The following is a 25172-nucleotide window of genomic DNA, read 5'->3' on the forward strand; positions in this document are numbered from 1 at the left end:
TCCACGTGGAAGGAATTGGAAAGCTGCCTATCCGCTGAAAAAAATGTGTTTCCAAATCAGGAGATTATGTAGAAAAATAAACTATATTTTTTTGCGTTTAAAATAAAAATAAATTACAAAAAAGTATCGTTTTTATTTGATTCACCCAGTATCAATCCTTTCTTCTGAAACTCCCAAAAATTTTCTGAAGTCATCGAATAAAAGCAAGGCTGGTACTATCACGTACAATTTGAATAAACGAATTCATGTCGTAATATCGCGTTCACCTAGAACTTCAAACAATCAACTGAGGAGTAATTAAAATAAATTTAACTAGTAACTTGTTTCACCACTTAGTGAGTGTTGACAGTGAGTTTAGTGTTTATATATGATTCTTGGGTCAAGGTATTTCGATAATAAAATAATTTTGAAAGTGGGTGTTTCGTATTACAGAATATTTTATCAAATGAGTTATTATTTCTTCAGGGCGGGCCATCTAACGCATAAAGCTGAAAGTTTTCATTCTATCACAGACATATTTTTTGGTTGAAGAATTTTGTAGGGTTATACAGTATTCCCAAATAAGATTTGAAAGTGATAATATTCTCAATAATACCTACGGTATTGACAAGACACTAGTGTTGCCTTACGCTTCGAGGGATATTAACTCTGTTGTGGAGAATGTGAAGTGCCAAATTTTTCGGAACTACTTTTTCCCCGCCCTCAGGCTCATACAAGCTGATTAGACTGATGTAGTTCTTCTCGGCTATCAGACCAACCCGATATTCGTCGTGAAGTATTCAGCTCTGGGAGAGATGAATATCGTCCGAAACGAGGAGGAGAGACGAATCATATATCGAAATTCTGTCATCGAGCTCCGCAGACTCTATCCAGACCACTCTTGTTGAGATCTTAGTTCTGATTATTGGAGTCAATGGTGAAGCCGATTTGCTGTATCAAGGCAGAAATCTTGGCCTTAGAAATGTGAAAGGCTGTCAGGACAAACGATTCTTGGACCCAATGTTCACTTATCCTACGGTGTGGGATGGTTATTGGTGGATGATGCCGACGCTGCCCCTCCCAAATGTATCCAGGCTATCGGAACAGGACCCGACAAGCTTGATCTTCGGGATGGAGTGAAGAAACTGTGAAGTTTTTCTTTTTCTGCATGGTTCGCGACCATGAGAAAGCAGAAATTGGAGCAAGTCTTTTTAAGGCAACCCTTGAGATGGAGTTTGTTTCGTTTTTGAGACCGAACAAGGTGACCACAATTCTGTTACCGAGTTGAAACCCATTCAGCAAAAGACCTGCATAACAGCCTCTTGCTGCAACACCAGGATGATCTCACTCAGGTCGGGTGAGAGTACTTCAACACAACACATTCATGTAACCCTTCTGCATTCAAATGATAAAATGGAGGAATATTTTTTCAACCGTAGTTTGCGCTGGTCAGGCCCTGTCCCCCGAAGCCCCGATACATTCAGGAGAGCGCGTCAGCATTATCAACCAACGACCACTCCCCACACCGTGGGGTAAGTGATCATTGGGTCCGAGAATCATGTGTCCTGGATAGCGCCGTGAGCCAAGAATGACAGTCTTCTGCATCTGTCCGGCTAAGATTTCTGCCTTAGTGCGGCAAGCCGTTATGATTTCAAGATTCTAGAGTAGTGAGGGCATCATTCTACCAAGGACTCCAATAATCAGAACAACCATCTTGTCAGAGTGGTCTGGATAGAGTCTGCGGAGTTCGAAGTGAAAAAATTGACATTTTATCCGTTTTTCCTCTTCTTTTCGGATTATATTCATCTTGCCAGGAGCTGAAAACTCCACGACAAATATCGTCTTACTCTGGTGGTCGAGAAGGACTACATCAGGCTTATTAGCTTGCATGAGTCTGAGGGTGGGGAACGAGTAGTTCCAAATAATTCTGCACTTCTCGTTCCCCACAACGAATTAAATATCTGTTAATATTATTATTATTATTTACGTTGATATAACACGGCCCTGACAGTGCTCTATTATCACCTTCAGCACTACCAGTGTTGTTTTATGCCTCGACGCAACCGCTCGGACTTCGTTAGAAAAAATTAAACAATATTTCATTTTTCACAGATACAATTTGTATAGGCAGTTGATATACATGAAATAAAATGTAAAAGCGTGAGAAACATAAATGAATATAAATAAAAATAATAAGATAAAATAAATAAACGTATAGTATATACGAAGTAATTGCGAATGGCACAAAAACTAAATAGTTACTGAACGTCGGCAGTTCCTTTGGCATAGGTAGCGTGGTATACTTTTTTTTATTTTCATGAACCTATACGGATTTTTTTTCTTAGCAGTGAAGAGTAATGCCAAAAACAAGTTTGTACTTACATGAAAATTGACTAAAAACTTAAGATTAATTATATGGAATTTCACAGCTTGAATCTGAATTTGGGTTTTCACATTTTGAATACGGCAATAGCCTTGTTTGTACCTGTGAAAAGATTCAAAACGTCCACTTTTCCCAAATGGTTCAATGCAGATCTAAAATACTTGGTGAAGCAGAAAAAATTAGCCCACAAAATCTTGATAATCTTGATCACTCCTCAGCAGGAGTGATCAAGATTATAAAGTCTTCTCTGACTTGAGAAGTGCTTACAAAACTCATTCAAAAATTTGTTATGAAAATTATATACAAGGAGTTGATGCCACACTCAATTCAAATCCAAAATATTTTTGGCAGTTCATTTATGACAAGAAATCTCATGGTAGTTTGCCATCTACAATGTATTATGAAAATTCTATTGCAACAAATAAAAGGAACAAATTGCAGAATGTTCTGCTGAATATTTCTCAACAGTTTACGACAATTCTCATGGTGAGTTTGACGATCACCCTTGTTTGAATATTAACTCATATATTTCTAATCCCAGTATATCAGCTTCGATGATTTTCCAGAAAATTTCAAAATTCCCCCTAAACTCAGTTCAGGTCCTATCGGAATTCCAAATATTTTTCTAAAGCATACTCCATAACTCATCCTCTGTACCTTCTTTTCAAGAATTCCTCAGATCAGGCAGTTTATGCAAATTGTTGGAAACACAGCTTCATTATTCCAATTTTCAAATTGGGTGACAAGGAAAATATACAAAATTATCGAAGTATGTGCAGCCAGTCATCTATTCCAAAATTACTTGACAGCATAATTTCAGATCAACTTAACTTTTCATGTAGAGAAAGATTGATCAATAACCAACATGGTTTTTTTCGAAATAAGTCGACTGTTTCCAATATTCCCATATACGAGCAAAAAATATGTCTTGGAGGGTAGAGGTCAGATGAATGCCATATACACTGACTTCTCCAAGGCATTTGACAGAATGAATCACAATATTCTATTGAAGAAGATCGGAAATTTCGGTTTTACAGAACATTTGGTGAATTGGTTTGGTAGTTTTTTGGCTGGTCGTTCATATCAGGTTAAAATTGGTGGATGCAAATCGAGTGATATATTATTAATATCTGGAGTGCCACAAGGATCATATTGTTTTCCCTGTTATTCAATATTTTTGTGAATGACATAGGATGCTGTTTTGAGAACAGTGAATTTTTAATGTTTGCGGATGATCTGAAGCTTTTCAGACCGATAAAGTCATACAATGACTAAATTCTCTTGCAAGATGATCTAGATAAAGTTTATGAATGGTGTGTTACAAATAACTTATTTCGCAATGTAAATAAATGCCATTGTATTACTTTCTCAAGAGTTCGTAGGATATTCGATACATCATATAACATAAATGATCAGCACTCAGAATACACTTCCTCCATAAAAGATTTGGGGGTCATTTTTGACGAACAACTCAAATTTGTGAACCATATGGACCAAGTGAGTCTGAAATCATCCAAAACACTGGGTCTTATTTTACGTCAATGTTCAGGATTTTCCACTGAAGCATTAAAAAGGATTTATTTAGCTCTAGTGGTGTCTAAGTTAGAATATGCATGTATCATTTGGTCTTCATTTTACAAAGTGCACTGTGTATTTCTAGAAACTGTGCAAAACAAATTTTTGAGATTTTGTTCTTTCAAGTTGGATCTTCAAATACATTACCATGACTATTCGAGTATATTACAAGAAATGGGGCTAAAACTATTGCAAACCAGAAGAATTCATGCAGATCTATGCTATGCATTCAAGCTGCTCAATGCACTAATAACTTGTCCTGAATTACTTGAATCTGTCAACATTCATGTTCCAAACAGGAATCTTAGACACAGTAATTTATTTCATATACCCTTCCATCATACAAATTATAGCAAACATACACCCTTGGAAAGAACCCCTTAAGTTAGTAGATGACAAAAACATCAGTATTTTTGGTGTCTCTTATGGTCGTTTTAAACAATTATTGAAGAATTTAAGTTGGTAATTGTTTACATAAGGTAGTAACAAGTTTAATTTTAATACTATATCCTATAGTATTTTATAATGTTATATAGTTGTGTGCTGCAGAAACATTACGTAGCGTATTAGTTTATATTTTACATTTTTACATTGTACTTTTTTTCTGTTCGCATATTTTGTCGATTACATATTATTTATTGAAGTTTTTTGTTTCATAACCTTTTCTGGAATTTCCATATTTTTACTCATCACGACTTCAAGAATGTCTTCTTTCTTTGTGCTACTAGTGGGATATTTATTATGGGTAAATATTTGGCAGCAATGGTTCATATAACAAACGTACTGTCCTGGGCTGAATTTTCGTGTGCATTGTCTTTTGACTTTTTCTCTCACACATGAGAGGTTCACAAAAGAAAAACGGACAATACAGGAAATAGCAGTCAGTAAGGCTTCTCGAGGGGTATAAGAAAGAAAAACTTCAGGTTGAGAATGAACAAAATCTCGACTTTTAGAAACGACGAAAACCAAGAAAAATATATCTCAGTTCCGTACCACCAATACACGAAGACTTTTGGAAAGATTTACGAGAAACAAGGTATGAAGGTGGTGTTCAATACAAGTCATACAAGGGTCTTTTGGGAAATCCAAAGGACAAAGTCAATAATCCGAAAAATTCTGAAATTAACGAAATGCAAAATATTATGCAAAATAACGATGCAAAATATTATGAACGGACGAAAAGAACTTATGAAATAAGAAATGAAGAACACTCAGAACACCCAAAATATGGAAGACCACAAAAATCAGTAGTCGTCCATCATATTCTGCAACAAAACCATTTCATAGACTTTAGTTCATTAGGATTAGTTTGACAAGTTAATAACAGGCATCTAGATGCCGAAGAGTGTAGATAATAATATTATGAATAACAATGATTGATCAATACCTAATAGTATAATATATAGCTTGTTGAAATGATATATCAATTATTAGATTCACTTGACTATTACGTAAGGACACATTGTAAAATTAATTCAAGAACAGTTAAGACGTAGGTACCTAGCAGAGGTATCAATGTTATGAATAAGGATAACATTGTGTGTATATTTAGTTCAATCTTACTCTTGAAGATGATCACTTGGTGATCGAAACACGTGTTGAGGTGTTGAAATAACGGCTTGGTGTTGGGATAAAACTCCAGTAATATTTATTACCACACCAAAGGTTCCAAACAGTGCATCACAGATTCTATTGAGCTCTTCGAATTGATTTCATAGACTATATTATTGGGTGACGATTAAATTTCGCCAGTCACATCTGGAATTCGTTCATTCATTATTATTGAATGGAGTAAGGAGAAATCGAAATAATTTTTTAAGTTCATTTTGTTTTTTTTTCGGATTAAAATATAAATAAATCCAAAATTGTTAGCCGATACATCATTGTGGGTAATAAAAGACGGTGGTGAAATTTTTTTACCTGTGACAAAAATGGGTACACTAGACCAGGTCAATTTGGTCATTCAGTAGGTTGCATCCGCAATGCTTATGCATTTTCTAAGGTTTCAAATAATTGAGTTACCAACACTTGTTTGCATAGTGAAAAATTTCCATATCGTTTAGATTGAGGAACTTGTGTTTGCATTCCAATTAATTGTTTGAAAACATCAAATCACTTTTACCTAGGACCTTTCATGCCCATCATAGCACATTGAGAAATTTAGGCCACATTGTCCCACGTAAACACTAGTACACTCCGGATAATCAAGCTTATAAATTCCATCTTGTCCACTTTAAACTGATATTGCTGAAAAACTTTCGGGAATGCGACATTTGTTCAAATTAATAAAGTTAAATTTTGTGTAGGTCATATTTTTATCGCTATTTAACGCGTATTTCAACTGAACTATATTGGATTCCCGACAGTAAGTACTGCACTGGTACAATCGCAATTGCCCTCGACGAGATATTAAACAACCATTGAAAAAATCATGGCTATTAACTCTGTAGTTATATAACATACATTATAACCTTGACTGAAATTTTTGATATTCTAGAACTGATGATATCGGTAAAAGTCAAACTGAAAAAAATGGAATTCGCTAGCAGAACTAGTGGGATTCAGGTTTTCTCTCCGAATTATTGAACTTTTTGAGTTTTTTGAGTTGTTTCTTCAAAATAGAGAAATACTTTTTCCATCTGCCGTTGCTGTAGCTAGCATTGATCTTAATACGTTGTTCACAATTCCTCTGCTTTTTCCACTGAGAACCAGTTCTCTGGTGAAAAGTATTTTCAAAGACAACAAATGACTCACAGTTCACCACACAGAATGATTTCCCCACTTTCTGTGCTACACGAGTTTTTCGATTTTGATGAGCTCTCGCTCCACTTCGCCGGCTGATCTACTGCGCATCCAATATTGAGAGGTATAGCTAGATTTGCCAAGCTGTGCTAACTTCGCTTTTTATTATAGAACGATAAAATATATTGCATCTCACTTTTATCATGAATGCAGCTACTATGGAAGTGAAACAATGTAAAACGATGAAAAATCTTATTGGTACAGAATCGAATATGAATCGGAGCCAATTCCATACAAATAGTACTCAAAGTATTGTAACGTGTTTTCCCGTGGGTTTACTAATAATTGACTACACTGTATAATAATGAAACTAAACTTTATTTCACTTACAACAAAACACTTTAACTTAATCTTCGAATATTATGCGCCTTACAAGATCGCTCTGCGTATCGCACTGTCACTTCCACTTGACTTTCTTGATAGGTGAGTGGATAGTGTTTATATTTGACAATCGAAGGCCGTAGCAGGTGGCATTATTCTCGCCACATCTGGAACGGCAGCGAACATCGAATATTCGCGAAAAGTCGGTGGGACTAGACACGCTCTTAGCCACGTCACAATTGGTTTAACAGTATGAAATATACGAGAGACTTGGAGAGACTTGAACTGAATATTTTAAAAGGAAACACTATAATTTTCACAAGATTGCTAACACGAACTGAATTGGCTTTTTGGTTTTCTCTCAAAACATATGGAATTTTTCATTGCAATCGTATTATTATGTTCAATTCAAGTCGTTAATATTGTAACGAAAGTAACCAATTGATGAAAAATGTTCTCCAGCTACAACTTTTCCGACCATAAAACTCGTATTTACATGAGAGGTAGAATTGGGACCTTTGGCATAAAATTGATATATTGGAAACACATCAGAAGATGACTGAAATGCCAGTTTTAGTCAGTGCTTTCAATAAACTATATCATTTACATATATTTGAATCAAATTAGGTGTATGTAATTACGAAATTTATCATTTCAAAGAATAAATACTAATGGTAAAACATAATTTTTGGCATATAATATAAGTAGTTCAGCTAGGAGCTAGGAGAGTTCCAGCCCATGTATTTTCTTATGGCGCTTCATTCTGGCCCACTTCATGCGGAAGGGTTGGTCTGAAGTGTGCTTTGAAGGCTAAAGCTCAGTTTACACATAATGGACGTCTGGCAGAGACGAGGCGCTGACCTTTATCCCTTCCGTGAGGTCCAAAAAGGTCCAGAAAGAAGCGCCATAAGAAAATACACGGAATTTTGAGCTGGAACTCTCCTAGCTAAATTACTAATAAAAGGTTATTGTTGACTTTATCTCAATCTCAACTTTCTCATATAACCCAATCATTAGGTAATGGATGAATTTCTCGGCTTTTTGGTCATTAAGCCTTCCACATTCTGAAAGTTGAACGAAACTAAATCAATAGGGAACCTGCTAAAGTGTGATAAAGGGGAAACTGAAAACTTTTCCGGAAAAGTAACCACGTAATATGAGCCACTGAGGCCACAAATCGAATGGAATTTATGTTCAAAGTTTTTTTTAATTAATCTCTTTCTCAAACTCAAGCAATTCACTTGTAAAAGTACCTTGACGTAAACAGGTATTCAGTTATGGGAACAGAAAGAAATAATTTTCTGAAATTTCAACCATCCAAAAGAGATTAGTAAATTTCAATTTGTCTCTATAGATCATTCAATTCGTTAACGAAATTTACGACTGATTGTTTACAGCTGATTCTCGGCCTCCCCCCACCACTATGACGTATTAATTGCTTATTTTTGTTGGTTTAGTGAAATCAACGTGATGTGATCTTGAAGTGTCGGGTGCATGGACCATTCAGGATTTTTTCGAGATTTTGTGTGTGTGTGACGTAATGACGTAATTGCATTTGGTTGTTGGGGCATATTTCAAAGATCATCCAAGTAATGAATGTTCCATCGGTGTGAGTCCACCAAGCAGTGTGACGTCACAGCAGGCAAGGTACAGGGTTTATCATGTGCATGTCTGAATACAAACATACGTCTGCATACTTCAAAGATCCTCCAAATAATGAATGTTCCATCGGTGTGAGCCCACCAAGTTAGTGGTGTGACAGCTGCAACCGTTCAGCAGTAGGAGAGCGAGATGTGCACTCCACGGCGTATGGCTGAGTAATGCGTATTCATCGGTATGTCCTCACCTGTCTCGACATTCGTCCTGTACGCAACGCGCAACGCTGTCTGTTCGTATCGGCATCCGTTAATGTGTCCAACCTAGAGATTGAGTTGGTGCATGTAACTGAGAGGTGGGGATGGCTATGTCGTCTTGACGGATACGATCAGAGTGTATTTAAGAAGCGGACCAGTGTAAGTTATGTTAGTTTACGTCAAGTGAGTTAGTGATTGGACCTCAGTGGTTCATATTACGCAGTAAATTTTCGGGAGAATTTTTCAGTTTGCCCTTTATTACACTCCAGTATATTCTCTACTGATTCAGTTTAATTTTTCAGAGAAAAAACATTGAAATAAAAAAAAAATCAAAACCGAATATCTATCAATCCAATGTTTTCTAAGTGGTATAATGAATAAACCTCATGAATGAATTGTCCAAGAAAGTTTTTATTCAATAGAGAAAAGGCACTAATCGATTTTCCCAGACTTTCCATAGATATTCATTGTTTTTCATGTGGGTGAACGGTAGCATACATTGTGAAAATAATGAGTCAGGGCCAATGGAGTGCCAGAAATAAAAATGAGAAGTTATCTAAAAAAACAATTTGTTCTGGCCAGTCTCGACTTACCTACACTGTATGTTATGAACTGACACTTATCAGAAAAAAACTACTCCCCTAGCAAATACCACGGAGGGCGTTGGATTATATCCGACAAGAGTCAGTGCAGCATTATTCACTGAAGTTATTCCTGCATATGCTGTTGGCGATACTACTGCCGCAATCGATTTTAAAATATTGGAACACACTTGCAGACCGGTTTCGGGCTGTTTGGCCACTCGTCAATGCAAGTTAGTTTCTATCATCAACATATAGTGGATGATTTCCGATAATTGAAAATAGAATTCTTTCAGAGCGTCATTCCTCGTACTGGGACACACAAGTGTGTTCCAATAATTGAAAATCGGTTCCGGCAGTTATACTTGAAATAATTAGCATATAACATCAAGTTATTCAAATTGGTTCATTATGTTTTTATCATCAGCGGAAAGTGGAGATAGGCTGTAGTGAAACAAGCATGTAGAGCGGAAAACATTACCAAGGTTGACATGGATTCTCCAGTTGTGGAAATTACTGAAGGAAAATTAGAAGGATCCACCAGAACTAACATAGATGGGGAGACTTTTTTGTCATTTCTTGGGATTCCATACGGAAAGCCTCCAGTGGGGGAACTTAGATTCAAGGTGAGTGTTGAATAAAGATACCTGAATTATGTGGTAATTAGGTGAATCGCACAATATCTGCGATTTTGTTCATTTCATTTCATTTTGATTTCATTTTTTTATTTATGATGATACACTGCAGAGGTAGTGATTATGATACATCAGCAGAAATTCATGGGAGACTTACAAACTGAAAGGCATCGAATTAAGTAATGATGAGAAAACATTTAGAAACAACCTTTCATTAAAGCGGACTAAGCTAATGTATTGAAGAAAAAAAAAACTTCTGTTCAGGATGGAGAAATAATTGTAGTAAAAAACAAATAATATATATCTGGAAATAAATAATCAACACTGACTCCCTGAGTCATATTTCTTATATTCTGTCATGTTTCTCATTTGATTTCTTCAGTAATATTTCATGCTGTAAATGATTTCATACCCATTTCAATATTGAGTTGGATTATATTAGATCCAAAGTGAGTGGGTCTATTTGACCCTACACCGCAATCCGCAAGGGTTTATTGTAGCTCATACCTATTCACACTTGATCAAATAAACCCAGATTCTTAACGAAGCTGATTAGTTTGTATGGTGGGTAGTCTTTCAGGTCAGATGATGAGAGTACGGCTCTGCCGAACTCTAAAAACCTGATTGGGTCCCCAGTGGGGCAGGCACAAAGTATGTGCTCTGCTGTTTCAGCATTTTCCAAACAGAGGCGACACACCCTGTCTTCCGACAGTCCGAGTCTCTGCATATGATAATAATAATAATAATAATAATAATAATAAAAATAATAATGTTTATTCGCAGAAAACCGAAAAGTTTTACATAATAAAGTACAAATGTGAATAAACAGTGGCAACACGGAAGCAATATGAATATTGCTTGTATGTGTTATGGCCATGCTGAAGCTAATAATGATAAAACACAAAACAGAAAAATACATGAAGCAGCAATTATTATTTACAATCATTAACAAATATTAGCATGGATATGTTCTGACATTTCGATAATTCATTTAATAGTTCATTTGTATATACACACATCGGAAAAGTCTAGGGATATTTTTAAAAATGGCAATAATTTTTTTTTAGATCGCTTTAGGGAAAAAAAAGTTGACAGGTGATTATTAAACGAATGTAACTTACAACAAAATTTATTAAATGGTCAAAAATACTGAGCGCGCATATAAGCAAAACTAAAAAAAATATGGCTCTTCTTTGGCATCCCGAAAAAAAATCATAATACAAAAAAAATTGGAATCAGTACAAAGTATGACCTCCACGCTGGTTTATTAAGGCCCTACATCTATCGTGCATCGACAAAATGAGATTGTCAATGTCTTGTTGAGGTACATTTGCCCATTCAGCGATTAAAAGCTTTCTCAATTGAAACGTTGTGTGAATGTTCCCCATATGCGGAGTAATTCTTCGTTGAAGAATGTCCCACACATGCTCGATGGGATTCAGGTCCGGTGATTGTGCTGGCCATGGCAATACATCAACTCCTTCGTTGGTGAGCCAGTCAGTCACTAGATGCGCGACATGTGGACGAGCATTATCGTGCATTAGGTGGAAGTTTTCACCAACAGCACCAGCAAATGGACGGACGATAGGTAGAAGAATGGTGTCGAGGTACTGTCGAGCTGTGAGGGAGCGATTTGGAAAAACGAGATCGGTTCTACCGCCGATCATGATTCCGCCCCATAGCATTACTGTACCACCTCTGTATGTGTGGACTTCCTGGACGTGTCTCAAACGTTCATTATTTCCAGGTCGTCTCCACAGTCTTACTCGACGAGAATCTGGATGAAATCCAAATCTGGATTCGTCTGTAAACAAAACTGTGGCCCAATCATTTGCATCTCAGTTTTGATGTTCTTGACACCACTCTAATCTTCTACCGCGATTGCCTCTCGACAAAGGTGGACATCTAAGTGGCCTTCTGTTGTGGAGATCTGCTTCATGCAGTCGATTTCTGACAGTATCACGACCAATGGTTACCTGGTGCGTCTGCTGCAACACGTTAACCAACTCAGGTGCTGTGATTGTCGGTTGTCTTCTTGCGGTTAAGACCAAAAATCGGTCTTGAACTGCAGTTGTAGGTGGTCAGAAAAGTAATAATTTTTTTCAGTAGTGTGAAGACAAGCTTCACTTTTTGTGCGATTTTTGATATGAATCTCAAATGAAAACCTGATCCATTCCAGGCTCCACAGCCTGTCCAACCGTGGATGGGAATCAGAAAAGCTACCGAAGCAGGGAACATCTGTTGCCAAATAGGGTCCAAACCAGGAACAACCAAAGGAGTTGAAGATTGTTTGAACCTCAACGTCTTCACAAGGGAGGTGAGATTCAATTTTTTTTTAATTTCAACTCCTTTTCAGAGGTCATTTGATCTCTTATAAATCAAGTGGATAATTCTAAACTAATATTCATTATGTGCGTGTTTGTTTCTTAAAACGTGTTCAAACGTTTTGACATACGGTGACATCGAATTCAGTTATTTTTCAAATCGAAACAAGGATATAGTTTATCGGAGCCGATATTTTTAATGCTGAAACCTATTTCAGTTCAAGCGGAAATGAAACCTAATCAAAACTTTCGAAAAGAAACCTGTAGACTTTTTCAGATTCTTTGATGGGATATGAATTTACATTCCAAATGGTGGTGGGGGAGCCATTTTTCCAAATTGAATATGCCGTCACTATAATCATATGGACAACGTATTATGAGCTGTTTTTTGAGCTCCGATTAGTGTTCTGTGTTTGTGATTCCCACAAGGATTATTCCACAGCGTTTCGGCAAAGTCTCATTTGCCATTTTCTGGTCGACTGTGAGTCCACAAACTCTGGTAGGTATGTTCCAATTTTAATAGCTTCTCGAATCATCCTGGCCTGGAGAGTTTTTCCAATTGCAATGATTATGGTGTTTTCAAAGCTTATTGTGTGCCTGTTCAATGATGATGTTCGAAGAGGAATGAGGTTTGATTTGATTCACTGACAGCAAGCTCATGTTCATAGACGCTGTTGGAGACTCTTCTGTCGGTCTGGCCGATGTGAGTTCTGAAGCAGATGGAACATGGTATTTCGTATCTGCCAGTGTCTTATTAGGTATCGTGTCTTCAGGTGTTCGTAAAAAGGTGAAAATTTGATTGTTGGCTGTGAATACTGTTCTTATATCGTGCATCTGCAGAAATCAGCTTACTTTGTTGGTAACTCAATAAATATAAGAAAGAAAAGCTTTTGGGGGTCTTGTCTGTTGATCGTATGGTTAGAAAATGTTCAGTTTGCTTCCATTTTTGGTTAAACCAAAGTAGCTCCTCATTGTTTTTCTCAGAAATGTCGGCTTCGAAGAATTATAGGTTCGTTTCAAATTTCAGCTCAGAAACGATTTAATGGCGCCGTGCAAAATGATTTGGTTGTCACCATTATATGAAAATGTATTAAAATCAGCTGAAAGTGGAAGTAAAAAATATATAAGGTATCAGAGTAATAACAACTCCTCACAAGAAATTTTACTTCTCAAAACTATTTTTTTTTTCAATATTGGTCGATGAACAATTATTAGGACTGCAAATTTAATAAACTTAGCCACTTTTATAACGAAATGTTCAAGCGATTCTGAAATGAACGAAATATTTTCAGCTTTTCGATAAGGAGAAGGAACTGAAACCCGTGATGGTATGGATCCACGGAGGAGCCTTCGTCACGGGATCCAACGATCCCGATATGTTTGGGCCAGATTTCCTGTTAACAAAGGATATCGTCTTGGTAGTTGTCAATTACCGCCTGGGATTATTGGGATTTTTGAAACTAGAAGATACTTCGTTGGACGTTCCTGGGAATGCTGGACTCAAGGACCAAACACTGGCTTTGAAATGGGTCCAGAGGAACATAAAGCACTTCGGTGGTGATCCTGATAACGTGACTCTCTTCGGAAACAGTGCTGGAAGCTGTTCTGTACATTTTCATTTGCTATCTCAATGTGACGAAGGTCTTTTCCACAAGGTGATTCTGCAGAGTGGGGTTGCACTGAATCATTGGTCTCTCGGAGCCGGTCAGCAGGTCTTTGATTTCATTGAATCAATGGGAAAAAAAGCAAACACTGAGAAAGAGGTTCTGGAAATTTTGAACAGTCTGCCGGTTGAAGAAGTTGTTTTCGAACAAGTGAAATATTTCTACGTGAGTGTTTTCAATTATTTTTTCTAATAGTTTGTGTCAGAGTACCAAGTCTTATGGGTCACTTGTATTTTAGGTTACATGAATTTATCCTAAATGTTGTTTATATATTTAATTTTTTGATATCGATCAGTTATCATTTCTCTGAAAAAAAGAGAAGTTCTCATTCGTTGGTCGATATAGAAGCTTGGCCTTACAATGGAGTGCCCTAGAGAGACTCGTATTCATAAATTGAGTCTTCTGATGTTCCTTCAGTTGGCGTCTTCATAAAGGAGGATGTCATCGTCGATACGCAATCAAGATTGTCCTTTGAGGCCAACTGAGTCCAGAATTGCATCCGCGATTTGGCCTAAAATTATAGATGAAACCTACGACAGGTCAGAACAACACTGTCTGATGTGTGATCAACGAACTCTTTGTTTTTGTGAACTGGTTTCATCTGGAATTGAACTTTTATTGCCAGAGTTTTTGAAGAATTAGGACAAGAATATTCGTTTTCTAAACCTCTAAGAATATATCAGACTGTATAGATTTATTGAACAGATTACAGAGTGGGCAGCATAAACTGAGTGCACAGCATAAACTGACTGCGCATTTGTTGATGGAATACGAAGGATAGTCGTCGATTTCTATATCCGTTTGGATCTCTATGAGTTTATTTTTCTTCGTTCTGATTCTGGGGAGGAATAAATAGAGTTCATCAAATTATTTTTGCTGAAATACGCGAAGGAATAGTAACATCAATGATCGTATATAGTACGAGAGTAATCAGTAAGAAGTGAACAAATATCCTCCTCGCTATCATCAAAACCCAGGTCAGCTAAGGGCGACACCAGGGCTGTACCGGATCCCTTTCAACTGATGATTGGTCTACATTAAAACCATCTGACGTTCTAAACACAAAAGAAATAGTCGCCCGGTGCAAACCAGGCGACCACCTCCTTGTGGTGATCTATGAATAGTAATCCAGAGTCCACCACAATTCCCACGTATCTCACACTCATTTTGATTTCGATCTCCCTCTCATTCATTCGTTTGGCCGGTGGTCTTTCATGCCTTCTGGCCAATATGTACATGTTTTCCTGAAGTTGTACCCCAGCCACATATTTTTCTTCCACGCTTCATATTCGTTCCAGACCAGATTCAATTCATCATCTATGCTGCTGACGGCGCCCCCCTCAATGATGGCCAGCTAGTAGGCCTGCACTCGTACCCAGTTTATGCCAATGCCTTGCCTTATTTCAATGCTTCTCATCCGTTAAAACCATACTTCCATCACAATCAACCATAGTCGGTCGGTCATATTCTATAACCCTGTATACATTTCCTGTTTATCGTTTTAGAGACCTTTCCAGATGTGACTGTTCTTTTTCCCACGAAACTCATACATATCTTTTTCCAAGTTTCCGGCATTTCCATTCGTGTCATGCATCTCTCAATCGCCGGTGCCTACGCAGTATTGAAGACGTTGGACAGATCCAACGCCACAACTAGACTGTTCCTCCTTCCTCTCCTGTTATATTTTATTCTCTTTACCATTTTCTCTGCAGCTATCACATATCCATTCCTTCTCTAAAACCAAACTGGTCTGGAGATAAGTTCAACTCCCTTTCGCACCATACCTAAATCCTCCTATTAAAAAGCCTGTCCAACATTCGTCACATGTCAGTCAGCAAGCTGATGGGTCAGGGAATTCTATCCTTCTATGATATTCACAATTTCGCTTCCACACTTCAGAAAAATATCTTCTTTCCAAACAGGCGTTGAAAACGTTTGTTTGAAGGTGATTGACAATGTTTCGTGATGAGTTTCACTAGTTCGGACTTCCATTGTCTACTATATAAAATGATTTGAAATCCCTGAAACAAGTAAAAAAGAATAATTAAAAAAGAATAGTTGAAAATAACAATTATATTAAGCAATAATAAACCTGAAATGAAATGATAGTGAAATAACCTACAAGTAAAAATCTAATAATTGAATAAATAAAATTGAAGGAATGAAAAAAGAAAATAATAAAAAATAAAAAGTGTAGAGATTCCAAGTCACGTTAGTTCACGACGTTTCGATTGTTGGTATCTACAATCGTCTTCGGGTGATGACTGGACTGATTCCTCCGAGAGATGACTATTTTATAGGTCGTTGAAATACTTTCACTTTCTCTACTTTCCATTTTCCGCTTCACTGATTCCGTGAGAGATGACCGTTTTGGCGGGAGTTGGTCATTTTTCGTTTGATGATGGGTTTCCATATGTTTCGTATATCTACGCTGGCCTGGCTGAATACGTTGTTGGACAACATGTATGCGGCTTCCTTGAATTTTCTCCTGAACCAATGTTCCTCTCTGTGCAAGATCCCAGCTTGGGACCACTCGATGTTGTGTTGATGGGTCCAAACATGGTCTGCTATTCCTGATTTGCTGGTTTCTCCTCGCTGTGTGTGCTTCTTGTGCTCGGCAATGCGAACATTCAATGGCCTCTTAGTTTCACCAATATAGGATTTTCCGCACTCACAGGGTATCCGGTAAATGCAATTCTTGGAATCGCAGTCCGCGTTTGGGGGCCTGGTTTTCGTGAGGCTGCTACGGATAGTGTTACCGGATCTGAAACAGGTTCTAATGTTGTACTTGGAACCAATTCTTCTTATCCTCTCCGATAATCCTCTGATGTAGGGAAGTGCAAGCACTGGTTGTGACGGCTTCTCTTCCTTGCGAGGTTGTTTCAGGTTGTTTCAGGTTGTTTCAGGGATTTCAAATCATTTTATATAGTAGACAATGGAAGTCCGAACTAGTGAAACTCAGGCGTTGAAAAGTTCTAAGATGCATTCACCATTCCATTCGGCCACCCAACGAATCAGTTCAGTAGAGCAACATGCATACGGAGAAGGTGCTAGATAAAATTTAGAGCTATTTACCAGGACTCTATTGAAAGGCTAGACAAATTCAGAAGAAAAAATACAATTTCATAATAAAAAGAGAATACAAGAAACATTCTTGAAGTCTTCCATCTGTCGAGAGATTCCAACCTCATACACAAGTCAATGAAAATATTCTCGGACAGTCAAGCGGCTTTGAAAGCTCTTGGCTCCTACCGAGCAAAGTCTAAAAGCATTAAAGCACATTCACCATTTAATTTTATTTTACGGAATTTGTTTGTGAAAAATACAGCAGTTTACTTGAAAATGGTTCAAAAAATCAAAATTGATTGTAACAAATAAAAATCTCAATAGAAGTCAGACAAAAGCTATTTTTGTTATCCTATATTCGATATGCATTTCTACAAAATAAATAGGTCATCAATCGAACAAAATATAATATTGTAATGTTTCAATGTGAAATTTCACATATGTGGGTATAAAAGTTTGATTGTTTCCATTGAAAACTACTATATTGTGAGGAAAAACCTCAAAGTTGAACATTATACTGTCAGACCATCGCTGTTAATGAAGTACTTCGTCCTTAGAATGTGACAATACTATATATAAATTTAAGGGGAAATTAGTTTCTGGGAAAAAACACTTTTGGGCTTTCTACTTCCCCATCTTTATACAAGGATGTGAAAAACTTCTAAAGGAAGGAACAAAGCAATTGAGTTCAGAATAAACTCTTTGCGAAACTAAACTCTCCTAAAACTATACCCCTATCAATTTGAAGACGATTCCTATGGCTGAGATTGAACCAAAGTAGTGAAGAAACTGTTGCTGAGGATGTGGGCATCACGGTTGGTTTATGCCAGCGGCAGCGAAGTTCCTTCCGAAATAGCTGAATTTTGACCAACAAAACCGTTGCATGAGCATTGCTCAGGAATTCTGGAAAGACGTTAACCGCGATCCAGATTTGCTCAAAAAGGTCATAATTGATGACGAATCATAGGTATATGGTTATGGAATCGAAACAAAAGAACAATCGTCTCAATGTAGGCCAACTTGAATCGATTGTCAAGGCTTTGCTCACTGATCTCTCCTCTTACCGTGGAGTAGTGCACCAGGAGTTCTTGCCACACATACATATGGTCAATGAGGAGTATCATCTTGAAATTGTGCGCCGCTTTTACATCACAATAATGCGCCTGCACGCTTGTTATTGCTTGTTCATGATTTTTTTGACAAAAACAACTTTGTACTCATACGTTAGCCACCTTATTCACCAGATTTGGATTTCTGCAATTTTTTCTGTACCCAAGATTGAAAAGACCCATGAAAGGATGGCTTTTTGCGACGATTGAGGATAAGGAATCGAAATACTGACGCTGACACAAGTGTATTACATCTGAGGGGGAATACTTTGACGGAAACAAAATAGAAATTAATGAAAAAATAAATATTTTTCAGGAAAAATTGAAATTCATCTAATTTTTCCTTGTATTGTCACATTTTAAAGACCAAGTTTTTCATTGACAGTGCTAATCTGACGATAAATTATTTAAATTTCAGCGGCCATAATGTTTAGACTAGCAAAAGTTCTTCCCTCCAGGGGATTGTATTTTTTAATTTTAGGGAAAACTGAAAATGATCGCTCCAGTGCTAGAAAAACCTAATCCCACTGCAATCATCACGACCCACCCCGAAGAACTGATCACTTCTGGAAATTACCATAAGATGCCAATTATGATTGGATACAATTCTGGCGAAGGCCTGCTGTTTGGAGAACAAAAGACCTTCTGCATTCTCGCTAGAAGACTTCTGAGTGGAAACAATCTACGCACGAATGTGGAAAGTCTTCTATCATACTTTCTGAATCTTGATATGAACAACCCAACCTTGGGAACGATGAGTAAAAAGTTAACGGATTTTTATTTCCGGATGGGTGATATCACCGAAATATTCCAGGTACTTCAATAAAATATACATCATCATCATCAATAAAATACTAACGACAGGATATTGGCCTAAATTTTTAAAGACGACAGTTATTAAACCCATTTTTAAAAAAGGAGAAAAATTGAAATGCATAAATTATAGACCGATTTCTCTAATCACTGGTATAACTAAAATTCTAGAATATATTTTGAAGAGAAGTTTAACAGATTTTTTTGAGAAATATAATCTCCTCTCATCTAGACAGTTTGGATTTAGAGAGGCCAGGTCAACACAGGAATTAACTACGCAAGTTTATAAATCATTTGATAGTAGTAAACCGTGCCTCTGCATATTCGTTGATCTGGCCAAGGCGTTCGATACTGTCAGTCATAATAAACTCCTGAACGCTTTAGAAGATTTAGGTATTCGTGGAACGTGTTTAACTCTCATTAAAAGTTACTTGAGTGAGAGAAAGCAGTGTCAAAGTAGGTAATACTTTAAGTAACTATGAAGTGATGAAGTTTGGGGTACCTCAAGGTACCATACTTGGTCCAATTCTTTTTACAGTATATCTCAATAACCTGTTTAATCGCCAAACTGATGGGACAATTATAAGCTATGCAGACGACACAGCAGTTTTTTATGAGGCCGAAAACTGGAACTCGCTCATCACTAAAGCACAAAATGACTTTAAAACCATCATTGACTGGCTCAATTTCAAATTATTGATTATAAATTTTTCTAAAACAAAATACTTAGCCTTTTCAGTGAATAACAAAAACTTACCCAGTATTCAACCCCTTGAAATCAGAGGTGAAAACAGCATCGTGAAAATCACACAAGCTACAGAAATAGAATATCTCGGTGTGATGATAAACAATCATTTAAAATGGAACTTACACATTAGTGCAAAAAATTAGAAGCCTATTGTCTAAATTCAAATATTTAAGAAACATTCTTGAAGAAAAACATCTCTTAATGCTGTACTGCGCATTAGTGGAATCCCAACTGAGATATGGCATAATAGCTTGGGGAGGGGCATATAATAACATTATAAAGAATGTTGAAATAATTCAAAAATGGATTTTGAAAATAATATTTAGAAAACCAATTACCTACCCATCAGATGACCTTTAAAGCTTGGCAATATATTAGATGTAAAACCAATATTTCATTTAACACTTGCTGTTGACCAAAAAAAAATCGGAGCAAAATATTTCTAGACTATTCCTACTCCACAAGGTCAAAAAAATTTAACATTTCAGTTCCACATGTGACTAAAACTATAACCCAGAAATCTAGCATGTTTCTTGGGCCAAAGATATACAACTATCTACCAAATGAACTGAAACAACTAAACTCATTATCTCTGTTCAAGAAGAAGCTGAAATTATGGCTGACTTCAAAATCAAGAATTTCAACACATCGATTAGTCGATATAAAAAATACATACTATGATTGATAATAATTTCTTTCACACACTCGTTCTGTCAGATTTTTCTGTGGAAATCTGAGGCATGCCATTATCATATCAACACAAGTTATACTTTCCTGATTTTGATGATCGCGCTTGCCCCATATTTCATGATTAAATTATGATGTAACTATAACGTCTAAAACGATTCTTTTGTACTAATTATCCTTATTTCACAACAAATTAAAGTTACAATTCATATATTCTGTGAATACTCTCAATCTTATCGTTATGAGGTCCTGAATAGTAATTTTATTTTTATGAAATTTTTGATATTATCATATAGTATTATTTCCTTGAAAAAAAATTATATTGTTTGAACTTTTCTTAAGCCATTTTTGTTCCAACTTTCGTCTACTGCTCTTTTTATAATTAAGCTATATTCGAAACTCTCAACCTAGTTGAAAACACATTCTGTTGGTTAACCTATAATCTCATTTTTACCATTGTTTTCTTTTCCATTAATTTGACTGTATTACATTTGATTCGTCGACACCAGAATAATATGTCACCACACACAAGCTGATAATATCACCTTCGGTGGATTTTTGTTTATTCTAAGCCTCATATTACTAAGACATTTGATTTTGTAACAATAGAAGATCTGTATTTTTTTCGCTATTTATGAATAAACATTATTATTATTATTATGTACATATCATGTAGACAATTCAAGCAAAGAAACCAATATAACATGTAAATTCATTGGTGATCAATAAATAATATCACTTGATTTTGAATACATTCGAGCTTACCCATATGTATTTAAAGAGAGAACTTACTGAACATAGGAAATTTTGAATGTTCATTTATTATTAGTATCTAAAAAATATTTCGTCATTCATTCATTCACTGTTTTCATTATCATACTCAGAGTACTTCTTGAAGTCGTAGAAAGCTGAACTTTGTTATGTGAGCTACGATTAGCACACAAAAAAATTAATATTTCTGTATTTTTTCCCACTATTCCTTAAAATAAGGAGGGCGATCTTCCAAAAAAGTCGTTACCAATAAAAAATACGCATTCCAGCACATTTAGAAAATTACCCTTCTGGAGATTGATAATTTATTTGTAAGACAAGTTGAAGGTTTGATAGAATGATATTCATTCTGATTCTTGAACACTGCCGCACGCAACTTACCGAACGAAATGATATAATGGTAATGATAAATGATAATGTCGTCCTCATTCCAGGATATTACAATATGAAACAAATATCATTTGGAATGGGTGAAGTTCAGAGTATATTCAGTTGATCATAAACAGAGATGAACAATCGTTTGCTAAGTTTCCATAGTACATATTGAAATGCCACTGATAATGACGTTAATCTCACTTAAATGATATAACATAAATTATCACAAGGAAAGATCTTTTTCACACCCGATCCAATGCATTTTTGCCGGTGATCGATATGAATTGTGCTTCAGTTAACAAACAATCAACGATACTGCTATCAAGTTGAAGTAGAAATTGAAGATTAAAAATGAATTTGCTTTCTCATTTATTTCAAACATATTTTTTGGCCTTGTCATTTTTATGTCATCAGAATTGGAGTTATACAGTTTGGCAACATTGAATGTATAGCTCCCCACCATTGTATTGCCAAGACGAGTATATTTTGCTTGAACTATAAAAAGTTACCAAATCTCATAGTAGGCCATGTCTCTCACGTTACGGTGTAGACATGCCTTAACTCCACAAACCCTACCTTACACTTCAGATATATGGCTTGACAGTTTCTTTACTCTAGGAACTATTGGTACAAAATTGAGAGCGATATGAACTATTGACAATTTTGTAAGTTACCGTGAACGTAATTGAAATTACTGTTTTTTACCGTTCCGATTTTTTAAAAGAATCTGTTCAATAGAGCTATGTCTATCACAAAAGAGAACAGTCGAATCTAATTTTGTAAATTTTTTATATATCTTGATAGTGCTTGTTATGCATAATACAATGGCAAAAATTTCAAAGCGACAGCAATTACTGTTACCAAGGCACACTACTTTGAAACTGCGAGTTTGTCGAAAGCTAATGTGACGTCACGAGATATGCGTCATTATCAGTATAGCGCCTGAAGCATTAATGGAGAAGTCTAGGAAAGGGTTATAATATACACTTGAATGATTGAAGGCATTTTTGGAAACGCAAATATATTTTTCTTTGCAGTAATGAAAAATGAAAATGAGCGATACATTTTAGTGTATTTGTGTGTTTTGATAACAAATGGAGAGCTTTGTCTACCCTGCTCATTATTATGCATGAATTTATTTACAACAATTGTACACTTTGAAATTGTACACTTTATCACTAATAAAGTGTACAATTTCAAAGTAATGATAACTGAAACAAATATTCGAAGTATTTTCACCAAAGCCTGTTCAAGTTTTCAGATATTCATCATAAATTATGTTAGTTCATTACAGATTTCTATTTCGTCTATGGGATCACTAAATGTGCGAAAATGCATGCAAGAAGTCAGGAACATCCAGTTTATTTATATCGAATGTCGCTAGATGCCGGCCTCAATTATTTGAAGAAGAAGAACAAACTAGATCATTTACCTGGTGAGTTTTGTATGCCTGTATCCAGAAGTCTCATTTCAGTTTCTCAACTATTGAAAAACTTCATCACATTGTTTTAGGCCTGAATCAAACCAATTTGATACTGTATACTATGATGAACTTACACAGTCGATGATTTGGCTGTGATTTAATTTTCCAAATCATTCACGAAAAATAAAAATAGTATTGGACCTAAAACGGGCCCCCGCAGAGCTCCCAAATTCATAGAAATAATACAAGAATTAATTTTCTCCATTTCAACAAACTGCTTACTAGGCTCCTTTTTATTCAATGAAAGTGGAAGAAAAATACAGTAGATTAGTATCTCTATAATTTCTTAGCTCATTTTTAGGTGATCAGAATCATTTATCACGACGATTAACTGGAAAACAGAATGTTTTTATGTGTGAAAAATACTTTGAATTCACGTAGTAATGTATCGGGGTGAAGTGAAAAGTTTTCCTTTCGTACAGATGTGAAAAGTTCTCCATTGCAATCTTTAGATATCTCAGATTGTGAATTGTGACAAAACCCATAAAAAATCGATATGAAACTCACATTTTCTTCATAAAAATGACTTTTATTCTATACCTTCGAGAAAAATTTTTCCATCCTTTCAGAAACATCTTCACTGTGATTATATGAGTATATACAAATGAAGAACAATCCTCAGAAATCGAACCAAATTATTATATACTCACTATCAAATTAGAAAGGAGTTGGATTGTCAACATTCCTTCTGAAATTTCAATTTAATTTCAGGTGCTTCTCATGCAGACGAAGTGGGTTATCTTTTCAAAGTGAAAAATTGTATGGAGCTTGAAAAAAATGGATTAGAGGAGGTCTCAGTACGAAGATTTGTAAAACTATGGACGGATTTCGCCAAATATGGAAACCCAACTCCGGATGGAAATGACTTGAACATTCTTTGGAATCCAGTGGAGAAAGACGAAATGCATATCTTGGATATTGGGGAGGAACTCAACATGCATATTGATCCAGAAAGAGATAGACTGAAAGTGTGGAATGAACTTTTTGAAATGTATTCACCAACGTTCTCCGAACCCCAATGAGATTTTTTAGTTTTATATAATTTGTTAATTTGTCATTGTTTGGGAACTTTCTTCATTAGTTTTCCAAATGGTAATATTCACGGGAATGATATTGATTATATATATGATTTGAAATTCAATGCTTGTGCTTCAATGTTCATGAATGAACTGACTCGTTTCTTGATGAAAATTAATAACACTATCCATGGATAAAAAAATAAATCACGTTTTAGCTATCTTACCATGGAAGTAGGAATAATAAATTATTGAGATTTCAGTCAGTGACATTATCGATATTGACATGGACACTGACAGACATTATTGAACAAAGTGAGAATAAGTGTGCACTTCAACAAGATTGCCCACCTTTCTTTTGGACATTATTCAAACACGATCTTTCCTGGCAGCTGGATCGGTTGAAACATATCAGTGGAATGGCCTCTAAGGTCACCCGATTTGGGCACGTTAGATTATTGAAGTTACTTATAGGCTACGACTGATGAAAGTCGACTAGAATCTCCAGATGATTCACGTCAATGCAATATTTGTGCATTACAGCGGAAATGCTTCAGAATGTCCAGAATCGCTTTGAATTGAAATGTTAGTAATTTAAATTTTAAATCTTATATATTGACATAATACTTCTTGATGAGGTTAAAACTCTCAAACTCATTTTTCCACCAAAAAGACATTACAATAATTTTGGTCAAAAGTAGATGAAAAGTAACATCGATCATGTTGACTTGGCATCAACTAATAACTTCATTCTCGTTATCGACTGCATCATATCTAAAATGAAGGTGGCGATTTAGTGTCAACGGAAGGTATTTCACCGGTAAATATTGTGTTTGCAAAATATTGATCTTTCGTCAACAAAGCCACTGCTGAATCTGTCAAGTTGGTAGTAGTGTCAGGCAATCTGTTCCAAGATTTCAAAATTTCTTCTTCGAAGTGGTACTCATTCTCATCTTTCAAACGATTTATGTCCATATTTACAGCTAC

The 25172-nt window shown here is 36.0% G+C and overlaps 1 protein-coding gene across 5 annotated transcripts; it reads left to right on the plus strand.

The window, feature by feature from the left end:
- Nucleotides 1-215: 215 nt before the first annotated feature.
- On the plus strand, nucleotides 216-24310 carry LOC111506693 (esterase FE4). Of its 5 annotated transcripts, none has more exons than XM_023161857.2 (7): nucleotides 216-348; nucleotides 9922-10120; nucleotides 12309-12446; nucleotides 13746-14282; nucleotides 18774-19106; nucleotides 22971-23121; nucleotides 23881-24310. In XM_023161857.2, the coding sequence occupies exons 2-7, from the start codon at nucleotides 9986-9988 to the stop codon at nucleotides 24189-24191; spliced, it is 1605 nt and encodes a 534-aa protein (XP_023017625.2). In that variant the 5' UTR covers nucleotides 216-348; nucleotides 9922-9985; the 3' UTR covers nucleotides 24192-24310. The 5 variants fall into 5 exon arrangements, with proteins under 5 accessions (XP_023017625.2, XP_023017626.2, XP_023017623.2 ...); XM_023161858.2 differs by having other exon boundaries at nucleotides 216-335; XM_023161855.2 differs by having other exon boundaries at nucleotides 226-384.
- The last annotated feature ends 862 nt before the right edge of the window (nucleotides 24311-25172 follow it).

Source organism: Leptinotarsa decemlineata, unplaced genomic scaffold, assembly GCF_025532065.1.
Source record: "Leptinotarsa decemlineata unplaced genomic scaffold, Ldec_3_MD MMD2_tig00026328_RagTag_RagTag, whole genome shotgun sequence".
Classification (NCBI taxonomy): domain Eukaryota; kingdom Metazoa; phylum Arthropoda; class Insecta; order Coleoptera; family Chrysomelidae; genus Leptinotarsa; species Leptinotarsa decemlineata.

Bases quoted from the DNA above. Each gene is read 5' to 3' on its own strand.
- LOC111506693 (XM_023161857.2), top strand. From the start codon at position 9,986: ATGGATTCTCCAGTTGTGGAAATTACTGAAGGAAAATTAGAAGGATCC. The intron at 12,447-13,745 runs GTGAGATTCAAT...AAATATTTTCAG, and splicing joins TCAACGTCTTCACAAGGGAG to CTTTTCGATAAGGAGAAGGA. The intron at 19,107-22,970 runs GTACTTCAATAA...AAATTATGTTAG, and splicing joins ATATCACCGAAATATTCCAG to TTCATTACAGATTTCTATTT.